The sequence below is a fragment of the Nymphalis io genome, chromosome 4, assembly GCF_905147045.1.
Source record: "Nymphalis io chromosome 4, ilAglIoxx1.1, whole genome shotgun sequence".
Lineage (NCBI taxonomy): Eukaryota > Metazoa > Arthropoda > Insecta > Lepidoptera > Nymphalidae > Nymphalis > Nymphalis io.
In genome coordinates, this window is record NC_065891.1 from 8522737 (window position 1) to 8543200 (window position 20464).

General features: G+C 32.1%; 1 protein-coding gene across 2 annotated transcripts in view; it reads right to left on the minus strand.

Annotated features, from left to right (window-relative positions):
* The window catches only part of LOC126768180 (uncharacterized), a 276661-nt gene extending 258243 nt beyond the window's left edge, over positions 1 to 18418 (minus strand). For both annotated transcript variants that reach the window (XR_007669215.1, XM_050486131.1), the window contains exons 1-3: positions 18116 to 18418; positions 7361 to 7586; positions 1109 to 1217 (exon numbers count right to left, since the gene is read on the minus strand). Coding sequence is in view for 1 of the 2 variants with exons in the window: in XM_050486131.1 (XP_050342088.1) it covers positions 1109 to 1217; positions 7361 to 7579 (328 nt within the window). In the remaining variant the exon portion in view is untranslated. The remainder of the gene's footprint in view (positions 1 to 1108; positions 1218 to 7360; positions 7587 to 18115) is intronic.
* Positions 18419 to 20464: the final 2046 nt, after the last annotated feature.

The window sequence follows — 20464 nt, forward strand, 5'->3', positions numbered from 1 at the left end:
TTGGTGTAATCGAATTTCGGCCGTTAGGAGGACCTATGTGAGATATATGAGGATCTATGTCAGAGACAACAGGCAAAACAACGACGGAACAACATAATTGGCCATTCTTTGTTTTTTATTGTATTACGGCCAATTTCCAAACAATATTAGAAAAAAATAAAGACAATGAGAAAATAGAAATATTGATAAAGTTTGCTAGGAATAAATCCCACTACTATGAATATAATTCAATATACATATATATATATACATATATATATATATATATCTTGCGAGTTTATTCTACGTATTTAAGTCAACCAATCAATTTTAAACCTTAGGTTTCTATAATGTCTGCGGCTTGAGTTTATAAAGCGTCAAAGAATATCAACATACTAAAATGATAATCTTATCGATATAATGAAAATAATTTAGAAAATAAAATAAATATTGATTATATTTTGCATTTCATAAAATATGCTTACTAAAACTTTTTAAGAGGGATTTTTATACATCAAAAACGTTTGAAAAAATTCGCGACATGTACACACACCGTACGGTACAGTATATTATTCTTACTAAATATATAATAGTGACCGATTTTTTCGTAAAAAAATGGTTTCATATTCAGGGATAATCCATTGAGATAGGACTAATTTACAAGGCCGTATATCACAACCGTGTACCACTGAACAGCAATAATTGATATCTTGCAGTGCTAGTGTCTCCACATTGCCTTAGATTATTTACACACTTACTATATAATATTTCAAGTGTTTCATTTATTTTTATTTCGAAAAAATGTGAATTATACGCTCTTCATAATAAAATTAATAATTATCGAAGATGAATTACTGATGATATATAATAATATATCAACGCAGTTTCATCAACAAAATTTATGTTGCTCGCATACATAAATGTTGTCGATTAAAAGTCATAAATGTACGATCAGATATATGGTTTAAATATTGGAAGCGAAATACAAAATTGAAATTTACAAATAAAGAGATGTGCAGATAATAGTTGATGAATTATTTGTTTGATATACCAATTTAAAGATAAAATCTAAAACATACTTATAACATAACGTTTTTAAATGGAAGAAAAGGTCACGAGTATAACTTACGCCTAACTTTGATCTTTAGCCTAGACTGCGATGTGATGTAATGGACCAGCTCCGCGTGGACCGCATCGTCCACTCGGTAACCATTTACGCTTACTACTTGATCGCCAACCTGTAAATGAATAGTATAACAATAATTATTTATCGTTTGTATTAGTAATCAAAATATTACATGTTTTTGAAAGCATTTCAATCTATAAACTTCAAAATCGTAATTGGCATAATAAATGTGATTCAACTTCAAGGAAATTAAGGGGACATAAACAAAAATAAGATCTATTGATGCCACTACATGGCCAGTGTTACCCAACTTGTTATCCTATTTTAAATATAATTAATAAAGTCTATAATATCTATAAGTAAGACCATTATTTTTTTAAATTATATGATGGTATTATACTATATAATATGAATGTGGGTCTAAGTTGCGTAAGTACGCGGTATCGGTGCTATTGAATGAGTGACGTCACGCACGCAATCCGCACTGATGTCAGCCACGTCGCACTGTGACGAAAGCACCACTTTCTTTACGTTCTCGCAAAGAAGCCGGACGGTACGCCTTTTGCCCCACATATTGGACAACTTTCCTTCGGACTTTCGTACCACCTTTTTTAACATATTTGCTCCCAGACTTTCTGGCATCCTTCCGTTATAGTTATAGTAGCAAATTACTCAAGTTATTTTCAAATAAACACATCTCTATTGTCTAATTTAATTTTTAATTTATTTAATAAGGTGGTGCCATATATTTTTTTGTCGATAAATAATATATTTCTTATAATACATTATAATACATTTTCTTTAAAATGTGAGTGAATCTTTACATCCATATAGAAAAATAAATTGAATCAAAGTGATAAAATACCTGCCATTTTAACTGTAATATGATTATTTGTATGTTACCAAAACTAAAACAACTATTTTTTGTTGTCTGTCCTTTTCTTTGATCGTTGTTTTCTTCAAAAAGGCTAAAAAAATAACAAGTGTCAAATTATCGTTTAGTCCTCCGTAACAGCCTGTGAATGTCCCACTGCTGGGCTAAAGGCCTCCTCTCCTCTTTTTGATGAGAAGGTTTGGAGCTTATTCCACCACGCTGCTCCAATGCGGGTTGGTAGAATTCACATGTGGCAGAATTTCAGTGAAATTAGACACATGCAGGTTTCCTCACGATGTTTTCCTTCACCGTAAAGCACGAGATGAATTATAATCACAAATTAAGCACATGAAAATTCAGTGGTGCTTGCCCGGGTTTGAACCCACGATCATCGGTTAAGATTCACGCGTTTTTACCACTGGGCCATCTCGGCTTTTTTAATCTCGTTTAGTCCTCATTTAATCAAAATTGGTTAACCGCTATTTTATTCAAATTAGTAGGTAATTATAGGTTACAAAAACTAAAAACTGCTTGCTAGGTTTTACAAAATTCCCTTGGGTTTGAATATAAATCATTGTTTTGCTTCTGTTAATAATAATAATAATGTCCTCCAGACCGATTTTGGCCACGGCGACGCAGGAGATATTATAATGCACAAGTGTGTGTGTAAACACAGGTGCACTCTCTTTTCCCTAACTCTCATAATCCGATGGGACGGCAATCCGAACACGACCGGCAAGAGTTCAGGTGCACTCTCTTTTCCCTAACTCTCATAATCCGATGGGACGGCAATCGGACACGACGGGAAAGAGTTCAGGTGCAGGACCAACGGCTTTACGTGCTTTCCGAGGCACGGGAGTGTACACACTTCCAACTTCCAGACTCCGGGCTACTACTGAGAATTTTCTGTCTACTGTCCTGTTTTATTCATTATTTACGTCTTACCTAATGTCGCTAAATCAACTGACATAGACCTTACTCACACGTTGCCTAGAGGCGGACAATCTTATGAAAGATATCTACTCCTAACAGTAGGATTTTTATATTTTCCCGAGAATATTACAAATATAACCAGAAAAGACTGCGGGCAGAGCGAGTATAAAATCAAAATTATGAGGTGTTCGGTAAATTATATAACAAGTTTAAGGTTTGAAATACTTTTTTCATGGTATACAGAAAAAAAATCACTATGTCCTCTTATAACATTTGCAAATTGCTCATTTATCTTATAAATGAACAATTTTTGTAGATATTTTGAGTATCTCGCAAATGACTCCAACGCTTATCGTTTCTCTATATCTAAAATTTTGTATTTAGGTAAGATTTTGCTTTATAAGTTAATACAGTAGTGTTTCCTTAAAAAACATTTTTCAAGGTCTAATTGAAGCACAGCTAACTACCGGTGGATCTAACAGATGAAATTTTACACATGAATTGCTTATGGAACGTAGCAATGTATGCAATGCGTATGTATGTTAAGATTTAATAGATAAGATTTTTACCAAAAGATTTTTCAATTCTTAAAAGAAAATCTGAATAATATTTCCGATGGAAGCCCATCGTGCTTGTATTAGTTATAACTGATTAATTATTAGAACCGAGCGAGTGCGGTCGCCCAGGTATTGTAAGTTTATAGTTCAGAAATAACATAATTGGAGTTTGTGTTATACTATTAGTTTATGTAAATGTATTAAGTTCCTCTACAACTTTACTTTTTATTTACATAAACATATATTTAAATACGGTTTTATAATCTATTGTGGCTATTTACATAAGCAGAGAATTTTTATAAGTGTTTTTCGAACTATATCGATGACTCAATTCGTGATAACGTCTGGTTTTATTGTTTGCTCTACTTATACCCGCTGTAATAATAAAGTTACGCAAAAGAACAACCAGAACTATGAGTAAAAGATTATTACAAATTATCTCCAAAGCAATAAAATAATATTAAAAGAAAATTAAACATATATTTTTTTTAAATACATACATATATATATATATATATATATATATATATATATATATATATATATATATATATGTTTCAGATATGCAATATATATGTGTATATAATCCGTTCTTGCAAATTATTGATATACGATCGACGCGTGGACGTTATTTTAAAGTTTATATTTGATACCGTTCAAAATTTTACAATCAATACGCAATCTAAAAATATTTATAGTATGAATTGTCATTTCATCATTGTGTATTTATTGTTTTATTTTATTTTTTCAAGCCTATTAAATATAAGATATTAGTGTTGCTACATTGACAACGCTCATTCTATTTTAAAAAGGCAATTTAATCGAATAGGTACATAATACGCTACAATTTAAAATATAAATAAGTATAAAGCATACTTAATTATATTCAAAACTTTAGTAATTTTAAATAGTCTTCAGTACAAACATATTTAATTTATTTATATTTTTAAAAAACTTAGAAAAAAACTGCTTACAGATATTATGAATAAATAAAACGACGAACACAATAATAATTAAAATACCAATAAATAGTACATAAATACATAAAATAATCACCAAATACTTCGTGTTGTCTAGTATGTATATTGTATGTGTACATTTGTAGAGAGAAACTTGCCACTTCGCATGCATTTTGGCAAATATTGACAAAACATAATTCAAACATACATGTCTTAAAAATGAACAAAGAAGTAACTTTAGACCTGTGCACATTTTAAACATCTACAAAATATTGAAATTATAAGTAATTTTACATAATAATTATTAAGATTGAATAAATCCTCACAAGTATATATAAAGCAACATTAAAAATGGCTACTGTACTACTGTTGATTTGCAATTCCGACCCTCTGGGCGAGAAGTGAACACTCTTGCCATAAATGTAAGCAATAACACAGGATGTTACATGTTTTATAATGTTTAAAAATAATATGATTTTCTTAATGCATAAATTATGAAAAATACGCAATACAATTTATCTCCGCAGCATTAGACCGGGTAATTTTATACGATAAAAGAAATACACATATTCACCACCCGGTAGTTCCAAGTGGAATGTGAGAATGTATTATTTTGATAATTTAATTTGAATTTTGATACAAGAAGGAAATTTAAATAATGACATTTAAAATTTTAACTGCGAAAAAAGGAAATTTAAGATTGGTTTTGTAATATTGAGGTAAGTAGCTTAGTATTTTCCAATTTAGACAAATGATGTAATTATATAGGTTTAATTATATTTCCAATAGGTTTCGTTTCTACATTTCTGTGTATAATATTTGCTTTCAATCTGATACTAAAGAGAGAATGGTTGATTGTTGAATGAAGTATGATAGCTTTTCTATTTTAGCAAACGTTACACAAGATGAGTTTACTACAAGAGGCGCACGCGCACGCTAGTGGTAGAAAGTAATTTACTGACCAGACCAAGTAATTGAATGACTCACGCACGGAAACCTCCAAAATATTCTATTTTCAAAAGCCCGTATTTATAAAGTCAACAATTTTAAATATTGGCTTGTATACATAAAAAAGTATAGCTACCATCAGTGAATAAAAAAATAAATTATTTATTTGATACTTGTAAACTGACGGCTAAATAAGAAGCATAAATAGCTTGAACATCATTTTTATTTTATTCTTTAGTGTTTCTTTTCACATTATGAAACTTTAAAAAAATATTTATAGCACAATAAATAGTTCCTTATGCCCAGATTTTGACATGAACATCGGAACGCCTTATTGTTTTGCTGCAGAAACGAAAATAAACAGAACTTTTATTTCGTAAGTGTTTATTAAGGAAGTAATTGTGAGAAATTTTACGTTTTTAAAATACAATGCTCATATGCCTGTTAACTACAACATTTTATTAGATAACTCATTCTTACATCGTTTTACTGATATAATTTTTTTTTGTTCTAGTTTCTCGTAAAAATGTAATTATTATGATTTGCTATTTATCAAAAAAAATACATAATAACTTTAAGCATTTCTAAATTCAAATTTAAAATTGTGTCAATTGACGTCGTAGTGGAAAAAAAAAACACAATTTTAGCTTTAAAAATTCGTTCAATATTTTAGTTTAATAAAATATTTTATATATTTAAATAAAAACAAAAAAGTGCCTTAATGACGGTACATCTTTTGTTCAAATAATAGAGCGAATTCTATTATTTAAAAAGGAAATAGTAAATGTTTATAGCGTCTTAAAAAATATTTAAATCTACTCTAAGCATTCAAATAAATTTATATTCTTAGTTCTCAGAACACCTAAGAGTGTACTTAAAGCACGAGCGGCTGTTACGTGAGCACTCGAAAGAATGGAATGCTTCTTGCGACAATCAACCTCGGACGCAAGTAATTATGAAGCAGGCACCGAACAGACCAGAGTTAATTGTGAGAGGTTTTCACATGTTATATCAAACGATGGGACACACCATGCTCGTGGGATACCTACTGCGCAATGAGTATCATCACATGACCACGTTGTCAGCATTTTATTTCTGAGTTTTACTAAATGTCATTATTTTAATGAATTTTATTAATTGATATTATTTTAAAGAATATAAACATTACACAAAAGAAATAATGCCTACGCTAAAAGCTAACCCGTACAGGTACATAATGAAAACAAATCGCACGAATTGGTAGACAATAAATAATGCACAATCGCGCACAGTCGAAGCAAAAAATATGTACCTAGCAAAAACACGAACACAATGTGGTAAAACTGCCACCAAGTACCCATTAGGCAATAGTCATTATAAGACTATGTAAGCGTACTTCATTGCCACTGAAATAGTTGCTTTGTTCTTGTTTTACCAATTTATGTTAGTGCCATAATTAATTTACGATACGTATACGATATATTTATCTCTACTATACTGTAACAGGCCGTAAACTTTCGCCCTCTTTGAGTGCGTGGATTCGTATCCCACTTCTGACATATGTTTGGGGGGGGGGGGGGATCAAACGAGCAGGAGGCTCATTTGATGGAAAGTAACTACCACCGCCCATGGACAACTGCAACACCCGAGGGTTTACAGGTGCGTTGCCGGCCTTTGAGGAATGAGGACGCACTTTTCTTGAAGGTTTTTATGTCATATCATTATATCACTATAAGTTTTATTCTTGTTTATCTACCAATTCTTATATATTATGTTTTAATTACTAGAGAGTTATCCGGCATAGACCTACATACTAACACGTAGCTTTGTTGCGTACTGTCAATACTAGAATAATGAACTAAATATGATATTTAGATGAAACACTTTGTACTGATTTGACATATTCCTAACATACTATTAATCAAAGACTTATCTTGTCAAAGAGAGAGTTCCCGAACTGAATCCTGAAAGTAATGTGTGTGATGTAAGACAAATATAGAATTACCTTTAATCCTTGAAGATGAGCCTCGGAGTTAAGCTCAACTTTTGAGATGAAGAAACCTGTAGCGTATTCTCGCCCGCCTCGAAGGGAGAAGCCAAAGGCAGGTGCAGCCTTGCGCGGACGCAGGAGGCGGACAACGCGTATCCGTCGCTCCACCGTGGTAGCCGTCAGGTCAGCCCGCGAACCTGACGTCGTAGTTGACGTCGTTGACATCGCGTACATTGCCGTACTGAAAGTTGTACGTAAAATAAATAATTATACCATTTCTTTTACAACAAAAATAATTACCAATATAAGAAAATTTCCTCCATCAAAAATTGACCAACGAGCAAATTAGCCCCTTCATGATGAATAGTAATATATCACATATACTGTTAAAATATAAACTACTTTATACACTTTGAATATGTCGCCAAATAATGCATCTAAGACATAATGTCCGATGTGCCCGTACTATACAGGCTCACCCACAAATCAAATCGAAATACAGCGATAAAAAGTATTAAAATAATTGGTGAGTGGTATCCAATCAGACGGTACAGACCAATGTCCACTAGTTACAATATAAAAACGACGATAAAAACCGAAAAAATATATTATATATTGTTGATTAAATATTTACTATATTTTTATTTAAGCAAATAAAAAAATATTATTTTTAAGTTTAAGGTGAAAAAACCGACGTCGTCATTAATAGACAATATTGTCCGCAGTTGTACATATATATATTTAAATATATATTCTAATTGTCTTCCAACCATCAAGTCCGCCCTACATAGTTTCCTAAAGTTGCCTAGTAGAAAATATCAGTACAGTACAGAACAGTAACAGCCTGTTAATGTCCCACTGCTGGGCTAAGGTCTCCTCTCACTTTTGAGGAGAAGGTTTGGAGCTTATTCCACCAAGCTGCTCTAATGCGGGTTTGTAGAATACACATGTGGCAGAATTTCAATGAAATTAGACACATGCAGGTTTTCTTACGATGTTTTCCTTCAAGTCAAGTACGAGATGAATAATAATCACAATTTAGCACACGAAAATTCAGTGGTGCTTGCCCGGGTTTGAACCCACGATCATCGGTTAAGATTCATGAGTTCTAACCACTAGGCCATCTCGGCTAGCAGAAAATGTTTTTAGCATTAAACCCACCATTTGTACAATGTATATATTTTTGTGTTAGATAAGTCAATAAAATAGATGCCATGGGTAAAAAAAAGCCATAACAGTTTTGCATATCTATGGTTTCTTATAAGAGGTTAATACCGGATCTATTTCGACTGAATATTGTGAAACCATTACATTATATTTTATATACAACTATTTCCCGTACATTACTTTGTAATGTTATTAAAATAGGGAAATAAATTTTATTAGTAATATCAGTTTCTTTTTTCGTAATTTATATAATTATTATGAAAGGAATGTGATTTTGACTTCGCATTAAACAACTTTTTTCTAACCAGAATGTTATTTCATGTTTCTTACTTTAAAATAACAGACTTCAATACAACCTTTAATCCTTCATCTATAGTCAAATATATAGTATAAAAAAACTAAAAGAATGTGTATTATACATATTGTTATATTTTTTTAAATCCATAACTACAGTTTTTTTTTATAAGCACTACCCTAACTAAGCCCACGATCAAATCAGTTAAGCCGACTCTAAGATTAGCGCGCACAAATGCACACACAAACATACTAAAATTCTAACAATCATTGTTTTGGGTTTTATTGAGTTGATAAAGTATCTAGCATAAAATAAACAGAGGTCATTTACATTTTTATTATATGTAGAAATTGTTGTATATATGATATGATTTATGTCTACACTTTTCTGCAGGTTAAGAAAGGAATAGAGATTTATTTGTATTGGTGCATACAATTTTTTTTATTCATATGCCCACTTGCCTAGATCTCGAAATTGGCCGCTTTGGCAGAACTTCCCTCTGGAGGACAATATACTACATACATACATTACACATATTATTTCTTATAATTATTGTAAAATTAATTAATTAATTAATTATTACAGCTTAAAAACAACAAAGCTCCGGGAGATGACGGAATCACAACAGAGTTGCTTAAGGCAGGCGGGACCCCGGTCCTGAAAGAGCTAGCAAGCCTCTTTAATTCCGTCATCCAACATGGCAAGACCCCGGAAACGTGGAGCGGGAGTGAGGTGGTACTGTTTTTCAAGAAAGGTGATAAAACCCTCTTGAAAAACTACAGACCAATCTCCCTCCTGAGTCACGTGTATAAGCTGTTCTCAAGAGTCGTCACGAACCGTCTCGCCAGACGACTTGACGAGTTCCAGCCCCCAGAGCAAGCCGGCTTTCGATCAGGCTACAGCACCGTGGACCACATCCATACTGTTCGGCAGATTGTGCAGAAGACCGAAGAGTACAATCAGCCGCTGTGTATGGCATTTGTGGACTACGAGAAAGCCTTCGACTCCATCGAAACCTGGGCAGTGCTCGACTCATTGCAGAGATGTCATATCGATTGGAGATATATCGAGGTACTGAGATGTCTGTACAACGCCGCTACAATGACTGTCCACATCCAGGACTGTAAGACGAAGGCGATCCAACTGCGCAGAGGGGTGAGACAGGGGGATGTAATATCCCCGAAACTGTTCACCAACGCGTTGGAAGACGTTTTCAAAACGCTGGATTGGACTAGGTATGGAGTCAATGTAAACGGCGAGTACATCTCACACCTTCGATTTGCCGACGATATCGTCATCATAGCAGAGTCGCTGGAATAACTCACCGAAATGCTGCGTAGCCTAGGCGAGTCTTCCCGGTGTGTCGGTCTCGGTATGAACTTGGACAAGACCAAGGTCATGTTCAATAGGCATGTCGTGCCGGGACCGATATACGTCGAGGGGAAACCTCTCGAAGTTGTTAGTGAATATACCTACCTAGGACAGATAATACAAGTCGGTAGGAACAACTTCGAGAAGGAAGCCGATCGAAGAATTCGCTTGGGATGGGCAGCATTTGGCAACCTTCGTCAAGTCCTCAAGTCGTCTATACCGCAATGTTTGAAGACGAAAGTCTTCAACCAATGCGTCTTACCTGCCATGACATACGGTGCCGAAACGTGGACACTAACTGCGGGACTAGTCCACAAATTCAAAGTCACTCAGCGTGCTATGGAGCGAGCTATGCTCGGAGTATCTTTGAAGGATAAGATCAGAAATGAGATTATCCGGAAAAGAACCGGAGTCACCGACATAGCTTGCAAAATTAGCAGGCTGAAGTGGCAGTGGGCTGGTCACGTATGTCGTAGGACCGATGGCCGTTGGAGCAGACGAGTCCTAGAGTGGAGACCGCGAATCGGCAAGCGCAGCGTAGGGCGCCCTCCAGCCAGGTGGACCGACGACCTTAAGAAGGTGGCGGGCACCAACTGGATGCGGAAGGCGGAGGACAGGGAGCTTTGGCGCACCTTGGGAGAGGCCTATGTTCAGCAGTGGACAACGATTGGCTGTTGATTGATTGATTGATTGTAAAATTAGAATAAAACGAAATAAAAAGTTATACAATGAAATAATATTGTAAAATTATAACTGAAAACTCAATAATATTATTTTTCCATAAGTCGAAACATTGTAAAAATCCGCTACTTAATTCTATCTTTACTTCAGCTGATATTAATCTTACTAGATAGGTAGTTATATCTAATCATTCTTGCGCAAAGGTCTTCTTCAATGATGATTTTAAACGCCTATTGTGTTTCTGTGCATCTTAAGAAAAACGTTCTAAACACCAACATTCATATACTCCATTTTCTAGGCCGCGCCAGCGCATGCCCTTTTCATCTAGTTGGCATTAACGCGAAGGTCACGATTTTAAGTATTCCTTCTAAACTATCCATCAATTTTGAATTTAATGAAAAATATGTATTATAAAATCAATAATAATGAATTATCAATTTTGTCAGTTTGAATAAATAAAGCAATAAAGCGTATTATAATAATACATTATGGTGATGATAATGTCCTCCTGTATGATTTCGGCCACGGCAGAAATTTTCAAAGGAATTTCTGTAGAGCCAACTATACAAGAGATATTACAATATACAAGTGTAAAGTGCACTGCTTGTGCACACACATAATATCTGACAGGGCAGCAACATAACACGACCGGAGAGGGTTCTGGTATAGCTCCAATAGTGTTATATGCTTTCTGAAGGACATAAGTTTTTTTTTATATAAGAGGCACAAGGCAAACGGACAAAAGGCTCACCTGATTGAAAGTGACTACCACCGCCCATGGACCAACGCACCTGCAACACCGGAGGGCTTGTCGGTACGTTGCCAGCATTTATGAATGAGTACTATTTTCTTGAAGGTTCCTATGTCATATCGGTTTGGAAAACCGCCAAATGAAGCTAGGTCCAGCGAGTGGTTATACAAAGTTGGTAACCGCGCTGTTGTGGATTTGTAAACATCAAGATGTGGTAAGCATTACCCATTTACAAATTTTGCGCTACCCATCATTCCCATTCGCAACATCACTATGATTCGTATTTTCTCATTAAAAAATATATATGAGATTAGGTTAAAATTATATATAAAGTTCATAAAAAATTATATACAAAACGAAATTAAAAATAGCTACTGTATAAATCATAGCCGCGTGGAAGGGTGGTAAGAATACTAGTAGCATTTTCCCGTTAAGACAAATAGCTTTATGCAAACCCCACTGGTTAGATACCACACTGTCATCATATATTCAACCACCAAGCAGCAATACTAATTACTGTTCTAGGGATCTATAGGTGGTGGCCCATATGTAGTCGATCAGGTGGCCTACATGTAGTCTGCTTACTTGATGACAATTAACAAAAAACAACTGCAATTCCGATTCTCTGGGTGCAAAATGAACCAGCCACATGGGATTTCCCATCCCCATAGAAGCCATGTAAAACGAGGAGGTGTAGTTATTTCTTTTTTATTTATAATCACTGTATTTACCAGAAACTAAAGTACTCATTCATGATGTTTGTCGTGGATGCAGAGGCATTAATCAGTGCTAGAGAGTAGAATGCTAAAAATATATAAAGTAGTATGGTATAATAATATTAATATTTAATTTAATAAGTAATACTTTTAATTTCAAATAAATAGTATTAATACGAAGTTGTTATTTTAAGTACCAATTTATAGGAATTATAAGTACCTATAACTTCATACAAAAGATTTCAACGCCTACTTCAATAATCTAATTAGGTTATTTTACATAACGTTATCAAAATTGCAAATATATTGTTACTAGTGCATTAGCCAGGTCACGGATAGCGGGGGGGGGAACAAGGGGGGAGAGCAAGAGTGCAGCTTCTCTGAGCGGTACAATGACCCCACCCTGCGTCTGCGCAGCCTTCCAGCTATAACTCGCTTCTTTATATTCGTCACATTCATGGACACCATGATTATTTAAACAACATATTATTCATTTAGGAAAGCCTGATTAGAAGTACGGAATGATAGATTCACTTATTTTGAAATAGTTACTAAAAATAACTTTTTTAATCATTTGTTAATTACCATATCATAAATACACCAATCGATATAAAAGAAAATGTGCATTCAAGCGTAAGAAACTATAGTTCCACATTGTTTGTTAAGGTTCTTACCGGTATCAATAACGATACAGATATTGATTTCAAAGATCATTAAGCAAGTTCACGTGCGTACAATGATTTATGTATTCAAGTGTATGACAAAATCATGAAAGCGAAAACTTAGATAGACTCCTACAACACTGCACTTGACACAATATTTGATCAACGTAACATTCTAAACGGAAATCGACAATAGCGGCGAAACAATGCATGTCATTTATTTCTCTTATGATCAATCATTCATCGATTCTCTGGAACTTCTAAATCCATATCGTTTAAGTTACGAAAATATACAGTAAATTTTACATGACTCAACATCTACAAAGAATAATGGAGTTAGATTAGGGATGAGTTAGGGACACAACATCTATTTCAAAATAAAATCAGGTTTATGAAAAACTTCATTCTATCATTACACTTGTACACTACATTATACTTGTATATCTGTAATGTAAAATGACATTGTTGTATGTAAATGTGCTTATATATAATTATATGTTTCATCCATTTAGCAAACATTGGTAATAATAATCTTAGTAACAATTTTGGACGTAACTTATATCCATTTTTATATCGTTAGATAAAGTAGCCGATGTATGTAACTCCGAATGCGTACAATACTTGTGTTTGCAATTTAAAGGTGTACAGCATTTTTTATTTATGTAATTATAATAGCATAAAGATCATAACAAAAATATTTTAATTTCCCATAGGAATTATTTAATTGTACTCTACGTAATTAAAAGGAATTATAAGTTTGAAGTTATTAAACAAAGATATATTAAAATATAAAAATGCAAACGAGTGGATCTACTTGTATTTATTTATACATTTCTTTATAAATTAAGCGATTTGTAGAAAAACTTCATCTGCATTTTATGTTTTGCTTGCTACCTAAACTACCAAATAGCGTTCACTATTATGGTAATAAGCTGTTAGTTAACATACATTCCTATTTGTAGGATTGGCCTTACCATTTGTAAGACGATTAAAGCGGTCGCTATTCGTTTCTTTCTGGGTCACCAATACTTGAAAACATCTCAAAAATTATGGTAACATAAACAAAATAACATAAATTAATTATGGTAACATAAATAAAAATAATTTATTGTTTTGCATTTAAAATAAAAAAGAACATAATTAAGTAGTTTAACTTTTGAAATCTAATACATAACACGCCGCATTTTACAAAGTAATCAAAAAACATGCAAGTGAAAGTGTTAATTTTTTTTTGTAAATAGTTGTTTGTTCAATTTATGTTGAATGTTTTCTCTTAATCATTATTAGTTATGACAGTAACGTTAACATATGAATAATCTGCGACGGTGTTACATCAATAAACTAAAGATTAGTATAAACAAGGTTTGATCATGAACATTTGGTAGATAGTGCGATATTGTGGCAATTCATAGGCGGGTCGGCGAGCAAGCGGGCAGGTGGCGGGGCCGCTCAACCGTGAATCCCCCTCTCGCCCCTGTCGACAACAACTGTTCCCCGTTTTTTCTCTCAGTCTAGTAAAGAGCAATGGCCTCGGTTAGTCACCACTAATCGGCTAAAACTCTAACCCTTAGCACAAAGGTCATGCATACGATAAACTATGTTTGCCTCGAGACCTTCTATAGAAATAAACTAAAAATATATAAGTTGACGATATTTATAAGATAATTAAAACATTCATTGTTACTTTTTAAACGTATATTTTGGTGTCACATAGAACGATCAATACTGCTAGGTAACAACAAAACAAATACTTTTAGGAAACGCCTCCCTATGCTTTTGAGGGGATTCAATATTTCCGGTTAAACCCATAAAAGCCGATTCCTTAACATAAGCTCCCCTTCATTTCAAAAGATATTTCATTCTACAGTATAATGGTATGGTTTAAATTCGTTTAAAATATTATATTTGGTTTGACAGTCATTTTAAAATAGAAATATCGATATAAATAAACAAATGTAAGATTAAAGTATAAAAGTAAGGCGAGTATGTATTAGAAATGCCGCAAAATAATCGGCGGACAAACCGGCCTCAGCAACTCGTCGCCAATTAACCGCGTCCGACCTCTGAGGCTGAGCCCCGCGAGCCTGAGATGCTATTCATAGATACCGAGCGCAACTCCCCAAACCGCCACCTGGATATATTGCAATTCGCTACAACAATGTGACTCAACCGCATTACATAACTGAATAATCAAATAACTTGAATCTTAACACTTAGCTTTTCTATAATAAGCAATATACCTTTTTGGTCCTAGTTATGGTTAAATATATGTTTATGGATATTAGTTTAAATTATGTATTAATATGTGCATTGTTTATTTATTTTTTTAATTTACCTGGTTAATTACTTAACTAAATTTAATTTGACCAAATATATAAAACATTAAAAAAGAAAAATAATTATATTCATTGAATCTCCTTGACTAACTCTTGTCTAACTTCATTGTTAATACTTTATATTTTTCATTGGTCAAGATAATTTAAAAGAGTTACAATTAATGTATAATTAGAGAATTAGTTGATTATTATAACAAATTATTTAAACAATATTTGGGTGAATAGTTCGTTGTCGCTAACTACGTTACCCTAAACACATACTCTATGAGAAATAGTTACTTTATTTGCTATTTCGGTAATTATTTATTGATAACTATTCAAAATATTATAATACTTGACATTGACGGAATCATGTGTGTTTAAATTTTTAATACGGAACCTTAAAAATACAATTCGATGCGACCGGCTACAATTAAGCACCTTAATCCGAATAACGGGAAACGTTCGTCGGAAGCACTATAAAGCGAGTGTTAGTCTGGATCAATATTTATTTTTTACTTCACAAATAAATAATATAGTTTTGTTGTTTATTTCCTTAGGTAACTCATAAAATTTTATCTTCAATCAAATAATTTGATCAAGTTTTTGTTACGCTTCAACCCTAATTTTGTAGCTCGATGATGAGAAGATCCATCAGGTAGAATGCAAATAAAAGTAAAATGTTTTTTTACTCCTCAGTAGCAAAAACTTGTTTCAAACTTGTGTAATGTGGCTACAGGAAAATTAAAAAACGCAGGAAGAATATTGCATTATATTACGTCCTAAAATATGTGAAATCATTTTCCGTCCGTTACGAACAGTTATTCAATAAATAATGTTCTTAACTTCCTTTACGAAATAAACCTACTTAGGTGTTAACAAACTTTTGATGATTATGATCACACTTTGCGTCAAAATATTTTACACCGGCCTAGTTATCACTGCATTTATAATAAGAACAAAATACAATACTAAAGAATTTAATGCCGCTTAAAAAAACATGACTTTTTGAGTAAGCAATTACATTTTTAGTAGTTATAAGGAATTACAATTACCACGAATATTATTAGAAAACTAAGAAAATATAACACTAATTATTCCAAATAGCTATTATCAAATATATAACACATTTTAAATAGTTTTAACTAATATTATAAAAAATGCAAGTTTTAGTAATTTTTGTTAACTTCTCCATTAGCTAGGTTTTAATATAAAATGCTAATAAAAAGTTGCAAACAAGTGAAAGACTTTAAAAACTCAACAAGAAAGCTAAACACAAGTGACTACTGTCTTAAGAAGGCCGAAAGAAATCGCTTGAAAAAGCTGGAGATGCCTTGAATGGATGGAAAGTGAGCTGACGAGCGAGATGTTGAAGTTTCTGTTCACACGATGCTACATAAAACTCGCATAGGTATACCGTTTCATACGTACATTCATTGAATAATATTATTGTAATTACTTATTTTCTACTTTTTCAAGATTGCATCAGATTTTAAACATGATGTATTTTTTCGGTTAGTATGTAACGAACTTTATAATGTCATACCAAATAATTGTGGTAGTATTGAAACATATTATATTGTAATGTACTATTTCAAATACCCAAATATATAATACCTTTTTTAGTGTAAATAATATGAGTATGAGTAAATAATATTCGCTATATTTTATCTTAAAATTTGAAATACTCTCGATCGTTCATATTTCTCTGATAAGAAAACACATTTTTAAATTTATGTAAATCCAAATGTGCCTTAATAAATTAGAAAGTTTTTAAAGTAAAAGATAAAAAAAAATACTCACATTATATCATTACAAATATAGATATATGATTAAATTACTTATCTAGCAGCATTATGTACTTATTAATTATCAAAAAAACTATTATCGGTTCAAAGGAAAGAAATCTAGAAATATTAAGATCTAGCGTAAGAAACTCAGCGGTATTATCTCTTTAACATCAAATGTCGAATTGTTTGTTTTTCATTTCCAGGGTGTGTTATCATTTAAAAAGTTGCTAGTTCTATAATATATAATATCCTAACAATTATTTTGTTTTAGAATATTATAACCGAACGCACGAAACAATTTCAAAAACTAGGTCGTTACTGTTAATTTAATGTAATTTTAAATCTCCCATAAAGATAACATGCATCGCGTCATTTACTCTGATATATATAATATATAATTTCGTATACTTACTAGTCCTCGAATAATTATTATCATTGAACTAAGGTACTTTAAATAATAACTTGATCACTCGGCAAAAATGAAGAGGTTATTTCAATATTTTTTTTATGTTAAATTGTAGTGTTTGTATTGTATCTGTTATTGTAATATAAATTCGTTCTGAATATATCACCTTAATTGTAATTGTACTCAGGACGATTTTAATAACGGCAAATTACAATAGGTTTTTTGGTAATCTTTATCAATCCACCAATATAATGTTACTTTAATATTTAGTATTCTTTATATATATGAGAATAGAAAGCAGCCGTTTATTTAAAAAATCGTACAATCAAACACTATTCTTTTTTGTAGTAGGTTGAAAACATACAACTTTATGGTATTAACGTTCCAAATCGTATTACGTTGTAGTGATTATTGTTTTAAAGTAGATAAGAATAATGCTGGTAAGAAGTTTTTCGATGAGTTGACAGCATATTATAAGATATATTTATCTGAAAGAAGGAATCACTTAGGATAAAAATGTCTTTTATTATCACCTTTCAAATCATTGATAATAATATACATATCTGTTTTTTTAAGATAAACCTACTTACATTATTAAATACAACTAGACACATACCTTTGAACTTCCAACACAGGTTTTAATATTTCAACACGGATACATTTCTCCAAGTTGTAGATAAATGTAACTTAACATTGTTGATCAGTGTCTCATATTTTCACTGGACAATTCGCCATTACTATCACTGGTTCACTTTACAAAAAATACATGAAAATAATTGTAAACGATGATGTTACGGTTTGGATAACAAATTCACGGTTGGATTATGGCGACAATGACGGCAAACCGCTGGAGGTAAGGCTTTGTTAGGGAGCGCTCGCGACAGACGTGCGCTCCGCGTTCCGAACCGACTCAAATGGTAAAATCAAGGCACAAGGCACTCAAAGAAAGTTCGACGTCACATACCATGCTAAAAGCCTTGTTCACTGACTTAATTGAAAGCTAGTAATTTATGTTGCTCGTGTAGCTAACAGTAGTTACGATTAGATGTCAACAAAATGTCCTTGATAATCTTTTGCAACTTATTTCGATGGTGGCATTCTATTTTTTGTTAAATATTTAATCTAAATAAAAAACCATATAGGAATAAGAAAAAATAACGACACAATTTAACCACATCTGAACATATTTTATTATAATAGCACAACAACACTAAAACTAATATCTTATGTATATCACATCATTACATATTCTTTACGTTCACTTTCGATATCCAATTGTTTTATAATAATGTTGTCAAAGATATGATTGATACCTTCCGATTCCAAAATATCACCAAAAAATACAGCCTTCTATAACATTCAAACCCCATACTTCAACTGAATATATCTATATTTACAATAAACATCTATGTAACATCAATTAGATCAATGATTTTCTAAAATACATCAAATGTTAACAACAATATCTATGTATTTAGGCTTTAAACCTTTTTCATGGTACAGCGATTTTATTAAGAGTGACCCTTTTACAAAAAAATCGCGATAAATATCATTTTATTTTGTGGAAACGATGAACCCGGGGCCCAACTTTCCACTTGACAAAGGCCACCCATAATAACATACTCCCTAATGACCCATTGCGTTTAGCAAATTACGTATAGTAACGACTGAACATTCCAACCTGAGCCTAAACGCTTGAATGGGTCTTAAATCCACCTAACACCACTTTTCATCTACACATTTAGTTAATTATATTCCTTAATATTTTAAAATACATTACTAGAAAAAAAAATGTGGCAATTGATTAGTAAAGTTAGGTAGAAATTGATTGTAAGATAAAATGTTGATAGTTATCAAAATAAATTCATCTAAAAAAATAAAACCATAGGATTATTTGATATTTCCTACATTCTATAAGTCTAAAAATTGAGTAAAATATCTAAACGACAAGTCTATTCCTAATCAATATTACATCCACCACCATAATTTACTTTACTGTACCTAAGTTCTATAAGATTTTGCTTAGTCACCGTACATTTGTTTACTTTATATGTTAACAAACCTTAAAGAAACAAAGAAATTCATTTTGATTTTAAAGTACAAAAAAGATAACAGGCATTTTTTAAATTGAATTATGATAAAATTATTGTTCGCCACTAATAATTTAATCGAAGACAAGAAATAAAATTTGAACCTCTACCTATTCAAATTTGTAAGATTTTTCTTTATCACAAAAAAAAAAACAAGTGTACAACGACATTTAAATATTGTTCACTTTCCTCGACAATTTAATACTGAATGAAATGAATAACGTAGAATTCGACATTTGATCGAAAATAACGTATCATTTAAAAGTAAATTGTACTAATTATTTTAAGTGTTATTAGATATAACACAAGAAGCATACAGTGAAAGAGAAGGTATAAAGACAGCTACAACTTAAATACAGCGCGGTAAAATTGTACTAGGAATTATAAGTTCAATTAAAAAAATAGAATAACTAAGACTCGATATAAGATTTAAAAATTCATATCTTATATATTACTATAAATTTATACAAAAATTATTGTTCTGGACAACGTGTTACACATTAATTACAAAAAGTATATGCTTGAGTAATAAAAGTTACAGTAAATTGAAAAATATCAAAATTCAAAGTATAATATTAAAAGTGAAAAATTTATAAGTTAAACAATAAGGGATCAGTCTAATACGCAATTATTAACAGACGTGTCTTATTACAAAAAAACTTTATCTTACATATAAAAATAAGATACATTACAAAATAGTATAATTATTAAAAGAAAATGTGTACGATTGGCATTATAGGCGTTATATTTGTGCCATTTCAAGTCCATGTTCTCTAAATACCATATTAATAAAATGATAACTCTTGGCATGTATCATTTAATTATTTAACGGTTAGTTATATATAAAGAAACATACAATTACATGGAAGGAAGAC